General features: G+C 46.7%; 1 protein-coding gene across 3 annotated transcripts in view; it reads left to right on the plus strand.

Moving 5' to 3' along the window:
• Positions 1–10,000, plus strand: part of ddr2l (discoidin domain receptor family, member 2, like) — a 57,337-nt gene that overhangs the window by 34,568 nt on the left and 12,769 nt on the right. For 2 of the 3 annotated variants that reach the window (XR_014553120.1, XM_083645042.1), the window contains exons 5-13: positions 153–305; positions 2,781–2,928; positions 3,787–3,896; positions 5,199–5,384; positions 7,055–7,301; positions 7,588–7,683; positions 8,180–8,322; positions 9,158–9,269; positions 9,765–9,869. Coding sequence is in view for 2 of the 3 variants with exons in the window: in XM_083645042.1 (XP_083501168.1) it covers positions 153–305; positions 2,781–2,928; positions 3,787–3,896; positions 5,199–5,384; positions 7,055–7,301; positions 7,588–7,683; positions 8,180–8,322; positions 9,158–9,269; positions 9,765–9,869 (1,300 nt within the window). In the remaining variant the exon portion in view is untranslated. The remainder of the gene's footprint in view (positions 1–152; positions 306–2,780; positions 2,929–3,786; positions 3,897–5,198; positions 5,385–7,054; positions 7,302–7,587; positions 7,684–8,179; positions 8,323–9,157; positions 9,270–9,764; positions 9,870–10,000) is intronic. The other variant, XM_083645043.1, reaches the window with a different exon arrangement.

Raw genomic sequence — 10,000 nt, forward strand, 5'->3', positions numbered from 1 at the left:
AACAGAATGGACGATGAAATCCCTTGGTTCGTGGGATGTGGGCCATGACTTCAGCACTCTATGACATGTGGTATGATGTGCTAAAAGCTGATTGGTTGGCATGTGGACCTGGGCAGGCTTGTATGATGTACTAAAAGCTGATTGGTTGGCAGGTGGACCTGGGCAGGCTGACCTTCCTGACGGTGGTGGGGACTCAGGGGCGATACGCCCGCAGCTCGGGGAACGAGTTTGCCCGGGCGTACCGCCTTAACTACAGCCGAGACGGCGTGCTGTGGAGGGTCTGGAGGAACCGGCAGGGGAACCCGGTGAGCTTTCAACTAAACCCTCAAAAAGTCATTCTAAGACCCATCACTCAAGAATAATTTAATTACTTTTTCACCCTTGAAAGTAATAATTCCTTTCACTTCTGAGTATTAAATAAATTATATATATATATATATATATATATATATATATATATATATATATATATATATATATACACACACGTATAAAGATAATCCATACCACCATACCATACCACGATACAGAATAATCCTCTAAACCACCGAGTGGTTATTGTTGAGCCTCTTGTGACATTTTCGTCTGACCACAAAGATAGCAAGGACTGTAAACATAGCTTACCTGTCCCATTTCCACCACATTTTGGTCCAACATGCTGATCTTCAGCGTATCGGCAATCTCTTTCCACAACGTTGATGCCATCTGCACATCTTTGTATTCGTTCATTGAAGAATCATAAATTGCAATATGAGGGATCAGGTTGTAGGTAAACAAACGTCTTCTACGGCTTCTGGGGGCAACTGACATTTGTTTTAAACAGCAGGTCAATGGGAAGCCATGCCCTCTTTGAACTAACTGCTCCTTCATACTTTAAGATAGACACACCATTTAAACATTAAACGACTGACCACTTTTAGGACTCTATCACCTTAAAGCCCCATTCAGCAGCTTTTCCAAGTTTTGCTATTGGAGAAACTGCGCCCTCTGGGTGCAATAGTATCGGTATCGATATTGCCGTCAACAAAGTCAACAAAACACAGTGCCAGAAAGCTCTATATACATGGTGTGACATCGAGTACTCACCACGTGATGAAATAATAATCCATCGTTACGTGAAACGTCATTTTCGTAGCAAATCCGCAGTTACTTCCGAGTTACTTCCTTGTTTTCATGAACACAACGCTCCCGCTGTACAGCGCATGCGCGCATCTTACCTCCGGGACGCAGGCACCAAAATGCTTAGTCCCAGGAGAGGCCTTTGGAGGGCGGTGTGTGACCAATAGAGGTGACATTCTCTCTGTTACAAGTCACTCTACTGTACCATCTTCAATGACTAAAAAACTGTTATATTAAGGTGAAAAAGTTACTGATTGGGGCTTTAAGTTTAATTTATCTTTTGTACTGTTTGAGAAATCAGTTTACATTTTATGCTTTTTTTAGCATTTAATGGGACCCTATGCAGGCAGCCTCGAGTGTGTCACTCTAGCAGGCTATACCTTTTACTAAATCCACACATTTACTAAATCCACACATCTACACATCTACAACTTTAACATACAGATATACATCAGACCCTTGAGCTACTTCTGTTAACACAGTCAAAATACAAGCGATGTGATGTGTGGTTTTTGAGATATTAACATTTGTTTGGCACAGCTTTTCAGCTTCATTTCAGACTAGTTAACTGCTGCAGTGGCACGCGGAAGTGCTTTATTGTTGTAGTTCGCCCTATACTGTCAATCTGCCAATCTTTCATCTATTTGGGCTAATCCAACTAATTAAAGGATGAGAAAGTTACAGACCAAAATATCAATAAGGACGTTCAGTTCAGTTCAGTTCGGTGAAAACTGCAATCTCCATTGTGACGCAATGTGACTACCCAATCACAGTGTGACTCTACCCAATCACAGTGTGACGCAATGTGACTACCCAATCACAGTGTGACGCAATGTGACTACCCAATCACAGTGTGACGTGTCCACGACATAACAAAGATCTCCTGGTGTCCGACACCAAAGGAAAGTGTGGAGAGACGTTGTTTTGTTCAAAACGCCTCATTTCTGTTGAGGGACACTTCTCAAAGGTGTCGAGCGACCTGCCACCTTCAATGGAATGTGAAGGAGGGTGCCCTCAGATCAAAGTGTGTTTGAATTGTGTCCCGACAGTGTTGCCGTGGCAACTAGGAGCCTGGAAGGCCAACAGGAAGCAGCCATGTGATGTCATTTCCTCTGACAGGAGGCCGAACCAGCCGAAGACAAACCCAAAAAAAGCTCAGTTTTTCTTCTCCCTGCTTCCTGTTTCGCCCATTCTCTCCTCCATCGCTGCGTTCTATCACTCCGTCACACGTTTCCTCTCCGGTTTCTCCTCCATTCTCTCTGTCGCTCGCAGCCTTTTCCTGCCTCATTCTTCACTCACGTCACGTCATCACCCACGCTGTTACTACTTTCAACGGAAATGATTCAGAGGCAGAGCCTGTTTACACTTGGCTTTAAAACGTGTCTTTGGCAATCAGATCACAAGTGGAGTGGACAGCTCGAAACAACCACCAAGGTGCATTGTGATCCCATCACTCACACCACTTGGCGAGCTGGTATAGAACACATTTGACCACCTATCTTTTGTAGTGTAAACGCTAATGCATCCTGATGTGTCCTCGGGACACATTGAAGCACTGCCACCACTACTACTGAGTACTACTGTACACACTGGCAGGATCCTGATACAAATATGTTGTACGTCTCTCGTGTGTGATGTCATATCCTCTGTGCTCCCGTCAGGTGATGGAGGCCAACATCAACGCCTACGCGCCCCTCATCAAAGACCTCAAACCGCCCGTCATCACCCGCTATGTCCGCCTCATCCCCGTCACCAAGCTGTCCACCACTGTCTGCATGCGGGTGGAGCTGTACGGTTGCCCCTGGGAGGGTAGGACACACACACGCACACACACAGCTACACACACACACACGCACACACACACACACACACACACACACACACACGCACACACACAGCTACACACACACACACACACACACACACACACACATGCGAGATGCGTCTGCGACCTCGAGGGCAAAACAATGAGGCACGGTAGAAATGAGCACTGCCACAGTGCGACGCAGGGCGTGCTCGTGGAGCATGTACTGGAAATAAGCGTGCGAAGTGTGTTCTATTTCTAGTTACAATAACTGGTAATTACTGAGTAATATACAAGTAACAAAGACACTTTTGACCAGTATTTATATTGTAATGTCTATGGTTATTTTTAGGCAATTTATGCAACACTGACAGACTGCCAATATCATGGAAACAGTTGCTGCTACATTTTGCCATGGGGAGTAACGTTTCGGTCCAACGACCTTCATCAGATTCTTCTTCTTTTGTTTAATACACTTTTAATTGTAAGTGGAGACAGTGTGCGGGAGGTCTCTCTTCTTTCTTTTTTTAGCCGGGTTTTCCGACTGGGGTGATTGGGGTGACATTTTTAATTAGTCTTTTTATTATTATTATTGTTATTGTTGTTGTTGTTGTTGTTGTTGTTGTTGTTGTTGTTGTTGTTGTTGTTGTTGTTGTTGTTGTTGTTGTTGTTATTATTATTATATATATATACAACTATATACAACTGCTGGTAAAAAAAAAGCTATATTACTCAGTAAGTTTTTAGGACCGCCCGCAATTAGTAGGCAATAATAGGCAATGAAGCAGTCTGTCAGTGTTGTTTTGTCAGTAAAATCAGACGTACTGCCCCTTTAACCTCTCAACCCCCCTCATCCCCTGCAGACGGGCTGACATCGTACAGCGCTCCGGAGGGTCAGCTCATGACGCCGCCTGGTTATCCCTTCGCCACCCTCAACGACTCAGTGTACGACGGACTGCACGAGAAGAGGCGGGTCCCACACACACACACGCACGCACGCACGCATGCACGCACACACACACACACACACACACACACACACACACACACACACACACACACACACACACACACGGCCGTGTTCAGCCCTGTTATTATGCTCCATTCGAATATATCTCAGAGGTCGGAAATTCCCACTGGGACTTCCTAGTAGGAAACCCGGGTATGATTTCTGAACCACTACTTGCTCCCAGTTTGTTATTTGACGTCATTTCAACATAGCCACCCACATCGTATATGGTGGGGAAAAAGAGATGGTATCAATTTAAAACACATTTTCGCAATTTTTTTATTTTCAACTTGGTATGCTTTCAGACCAATCAGCATACCAATACAGTAGTTGGATAAACACGTACAAATAAACATTCATGTTATTAGCTGTTAGCTGTCTAATAGCTGATGCTATTAGCATCCATGGTTTTGCAACTTGTAGCTCAAACATGCATAGGTCGGAGATTACGCGTCTCCCACTTCCCACCTTTGACCATAAACGAATGCAGCCTTATCTCTTGGCACTGTTCAGACCTGGTATTCAATTCAATTCAAAATACTTTATTAGTCCCTCGAGGGGTAATTTGAGGCAGGTACACTGCAAACAAACAACACAGTTAATTTGTACACTTTTAGAAAAGAGAAAAGGATACAATGTCACACCAAGATTAATGGCAGTCTACAGCTGGCCAACAAAATATGTCCATTTGCAAAGACCAAGCGCCATGTTGTTTTTAACCTCACATATCACCGAGGACGTCTCTGCTGTCATACAAACACGCTTCTGTCACGACCCCTATGCTAAAAATAACTTCTATAGTGTTTTCTGTAGTATTTGTGTAGTATAGTAGTATAGGCCTAGTAGGTAGTATAGTAGGCCTCCACCGCTGCTGAAAATGCACAGATTTTTAAATTCATTGTAATGTAATGTAATGTAATTTTTTATTCAGTCATTATAAATAACAAAATCACAGTATAAACAAAGTCAAAACAACCAGAGACTGAACAGGCTCAGGCAGAAGCAAAATGCTGGTTATTTCTGCCAAGATGCACCTGAGAGAAGTGACACAAACGCACGGGTGTCAGTTGAGTAGGCGGTCCTTCAATGTGTCTGAGGACGCATCAGGACGCAATAGCGTTGACGCTACAGAAGATAATATGGGGTTAAATGCGGCCCTTGGTGTGTCTTGGTGGTCGTTTACACTTGTATTTAGCGTGTAAGTGTAAACAGCCTCTCAGTTTCTGCATCCTGCTGTGACTGATGGCCGTCTCGTCCAATAGGAAGCTATCCGGGGGGCTGGGCCAGCTGACGGACGGTGAGATTGGTCAGGATGACTTCCTGCTGACGCGGCCGTACAGCTTGTGGCCGGGTTACGACTACCTGGGCTGGAGGAACGACTCGCTGGGAACTCTGGGATATGTGGAGATGGAGTTTATGTTCGACAGGCAGAGGAAATTCACCTCCATGAAGGTCTGTCTCTCTCTCATTCACACACTGCCCCAGTCTGTCTCTCTCTCATTCACACACTGCTCCAGTCTGTCTCTCTCTCGTTCACACACTGCTCCAGTCTGTCTCTCTCTCATTCACACACTGCTCCAGTCTGTCTCTCTCTCATTCACACACTGCCCCAGTCTGTCTCTCTCTCTCATTCACACACTGCTCCAGTCTGTCTCTCTCTCTCTCATTCACACACTGCCCCAGTCTGTCTCTCTCTCTCATTCACACACTGCTCCAGTCTGTCTCTCTCTCTCATTCACACACTGCCCCAGTCTGTCTCTCTCTCTCATTCACACACTGCTCCAGTCTGTCTCTCTCTCTCATTCACACACTGCTCCAGTCTGTCTCTCTCTCATTCACACACTGCTCCAGTCTGTCTCTCTCTCATTCATTCACACACTGGTCCAGTCTGTTACTCTCTCATTCACACACTGCCCCAGTCTGTCTCTCTCTCTCATTCACACACTGCTCCAGTCTGTCTCTCTCTCATTCACACACTGCTCCAGTCTGTCTCTCTCTCTCATTCACACACTGATTCAGTCTGTCTCTCTCTCATTCACACACTGCCCCAGTCTGTCTCTCTCATTCACACACTGCCCCAGTCTGTCTCTCTCTCATTCACACACTGCTCCAGTCTGTCTCTCTCTCTCATTCACACACTGCTCCAGTCTGTCTCTCTCTCATTCACACACTGCTCCAGTCTGTCTCTCTCTCTCATTCACACACTGCCCCAGTCTGTCTCTCTCTCTCATTCACACACTGCTCCAGTCTGTCTCTCTCTCTCTCATTCACACACTGCCCCAGTCTGTCTCTCTCTCTCATTCACACACTGCTCCAGTCTGTCTCTCTCTCATGCACACACTGCCCCAGTCTGTCTCTCTCTCAGTCTGTCTCTCTCTCATTCACACACTGCTCCAGTCTGTCTCTCTCTCATTCACACACTGCTCCAATCTCACTGCAGCTTTTGGTTTGGCTTGACTGGGTTGTGAGTGACAGGAGGCGTGGCCTAACAGAACCACAGAGAACGCTATCGATTGAAAGATGTCTTTGTTTTGTCTTGTACAATTCTGCTATTATTGTATCAATAAAGTTATCAATCAATTATCAATCAATCAATCAATTTATTTTGGAAATGCGTAAAAGGGACACAGTGACCTGGAAGTGGTCTGATTTTGTCCACACACAAAGTGGCCATAAGGCCCCATCCTGCTGTCTCATCTATGTTACCCAATTCAAAGTTACCCAATTCTGACATTAGCGTTGTGATGTACTCAGTAGCTACATCATGATGAAAAGTAGTTAAATTACATCTTAACTACTATAAAAAAACAGCTTGTCAAACTAAAACTGCTTTCAAAAAGTAGTAGTGCAACTACATCCAAACTACATCACAGGGAATGATCACAATCTGAGTCTGAATCTCATATTGTTACACAGAGGTGCAACTGAACTGACACTGAGTAAAGTGTAGGGTGTGTTTGATTTAGGGACGTGGGCAGGCCAGTCCTCACTGAGGCAGCCTGGGGACGTGTTTTAAGGAGAGGATAGGGAGCACTTGTTGTGGACGTGGAATCAGGAAAATGCAAAAATTCCAGGGAAATTAATTCGCATTTTGAAAACAAACATCTCTCTCCTCCATCCAGGTCCACAGTAACAACATGTTCTCGCGCGGCGTGAAGATCTTCTCCTCGGTGTCCTGCTGGTTTAAACCGCGACTCTTCACGGCCTGGGAGGCGGAGCCTGTGGAGTTCCACACGGTATTGGACGACCGGAACCCGAGCGCACGCTACGTCACCGTGCCGCTCCAACGCCACGCCGCTAGAGCCCTACGCTGCCGCTTCGCCTTCGCCGACGTCTGGATGATGTTCAGCGAGATCTCCTTTCAGTCAGGTAACATGCGCACACACATACACGCGCACGCACACACACACACGCGTGCACGCACGCACACGTGCACACACACACACACACACACACACACGCGCACACACACACATACATGTGTACACAAAACATACACACATATCTGTCAAGAAACGTGCCTAGACGCATATGCACTCAAAAATATTTCACATTTATTTAAACACCCCCCCCCCACACACACACACACATGCACACACACACACACACACACACACACAGAAACAGAGAAACCTTACTGCTGTTTGTCTCTTAGAGGACACCGTACTGCCGACCCAGATGACGCCGGTGGACGCCTCCCTCCCTCCCTGGTCCACCGACCACAGCACCACGGCAGCCACACCCAATACTGGTACGGGGTGGAGGGCCTGATGGGAAATGTAGTCTTATGGGCCATGTCCACTTTGGATATCAAACATATGAATGCCAAGAGCACTTCCAAAGCACCTAGATGTAGAGCACAGTTAATAGCTAATGTTAGCTAGCTAGCATAACAAGGTAAATATCAAGCTAACATCAACCCGACAACATACATGAATAAATCCCACGCGGACGTCCCGCCTCTTCCTCGATTTTGATTGTTTTTTGTTTTATTTGTTAGCTGTTTTCTGTTTGAGGCGCTCAGAGCGCTCCGCCCAAAAATGCTAGCTGCCTAGAGCACTGAAACACCAGGCGCGGTGCTGGGAAGAGGAGCACTCCTAGAGCATCCTTACCATTGAGAATGAATTGCAGAAAGGAGCTGGAAGCTCAAAAAAAATGTTCACTGTGTTCTCTGTTCCCCATAAGAAGCATTAGCTAACTTGCAGCTAAACGGTAGCCATTTCTGTCACATCCCTCCTCCTCCACAGCGCCCCTGCCTTCAGCCAGTGAGCCGCCAGATGACGGGAACACGCCCATCCTGATTGGCTGCCTGGTGACCATCATCCTCCTATTGGTCGTCATCATCTTCCTCATCCTGTGGTGCCAGTATGTGTGCAAGGTGCTGGAGAAGGTGAGTTAGGCCCACCCCAGCCAGAGAGCTGTTACACTGAAAATACTTAAAATACAAAGACTTTTACATCAGAAAGAAGAACCTATGTATTTCTTACATGACTGCTGGTTTGGAACATTAAATGCTTTTTAAATTGGTTGTTTACAGCAGTGTAAAGTTTACAGCAGCGTAAAGTTTACAGCAGTGTAAAGTTTACAGCATAAAGTTTATATGTGGAATCCTTTGGAGTATGATGCTGCAGATAACTTTTCTACAAGGGTTTTTAAGCAGTGCAGCCACTTCTTTAAGGGGGGGGGGAGGCGGGTAATCTGCTTTTTTGTTGTTTTGGTCTCTCTCAGCCTGGTATCTCTTGAATACACATTAACATCTGATGTCTCTCTCTCCTCGCCAAAACACAGAAACAAGAGCAGATTCACAATAGCTGCAACCACATAAGTGAATTTCTGAAATGCAGGATGGCAGAGGCAGCCCACCATACATCTGCCTCTGCCATCGTGCATTTTGAAATCTGCCCCGTCCCCTTTTAGTCAATTGGCATGAACACACACACACACACACACACACACACACACACACACACACACACACACACACACACACATGATGCCAAATCCAAATTTCAGCCTCCTAGGGCAAAAACTGGTTGCCAAAGGGTGGTGAAGTTTTTGTGGAGTGACCGAGTGACACCAACAGAGCAACTGACAGAGCCATCGACAGATCGACTGACAGAACAACAGACAAAGTGACCAACAGAGTGGCCTATTAGAGCTCCTGGTCACAGCTAAAAAATAAGCCCTCTCGTGTGTCTGACCTGTCTCTCCTCTCCTCTCTGCAGGCTCCTCGTCGCATCCTGGACGAGGAGGTGACGGTGCGTCTGTCCTCCTGCAGCGACACCATCATCCTCCAGACCCCCCCGGTGCCCCCCCGCTCCGGTACCGCCCCCGCAGGTAGGCACACACACATATCCCCCCCCCAGCACCGGCACCGCCCCCCGCAGGTAGGCACACACACATATCCCCCCCCCAGCACCGGCACCGCCCCCCGCAGGTAGGCACACACAGACCCCCCCCCCCCCCCCCGCAGGTAGGCACACACATAGTCAGGTCCATGTAAACACAGTCACTGTCTGAGTTACACAAGTTACAGACATTTCACCGTTTCAGCTGCTTGGGGGTTTCTTCTAGGAACAGCTGGCACCTGAACATAGTGCTTCTTCCCATGAGCATCTGTTTAGCGCTTTCTTGGAAAAAAAGAGGAGAGTGGTGGAGAACTGGGACATGGATTTCACAATTTCCCCCGCAGTGATCATTAACGTTAATCTGATCCAGCAGCACCTTCAGATCCTATAGTGTTGTGGTTGAGAGGTACTTGGTCCTGGTATTCCTGGAGCGCTGCAGCTGGTGTTTGGTTGTGCCGTTGGCTCATGCAGCTTCTCTCCTCAGCAGATCCTCACTATGAGAGAGTCTTCCTGTTGGACCCGCAGTACCAGAACCCCGCGGTGCTGAGGAACAAGCTGCCCGAGCTGTCCCAGAGCGCAGAGGCCTCAGGTAAATCTGCTCTACCACCCCCTAGTGGAACCACAGCCTGGTGGTAAACCATTTAAGGATTTGAAAACTAATAAAATAATTTGAAAATCTATCCTCACTGTTACAGGTAGTGCAAGGACGCTAATACTGGT

This window comes from Poromitra crassiceps, assembly GCF_964638095.1.
Source record: "Poromitra crassiceps genome assembly, chromosome: 10".
NCBI classification, from domain to species: domain Eukaryota; kingdom Metazoa; phylum Chordata; class Actinopteri; order Beryciformes; family Melamphaidae; genus Poromitra; species Poromitra crassiceps.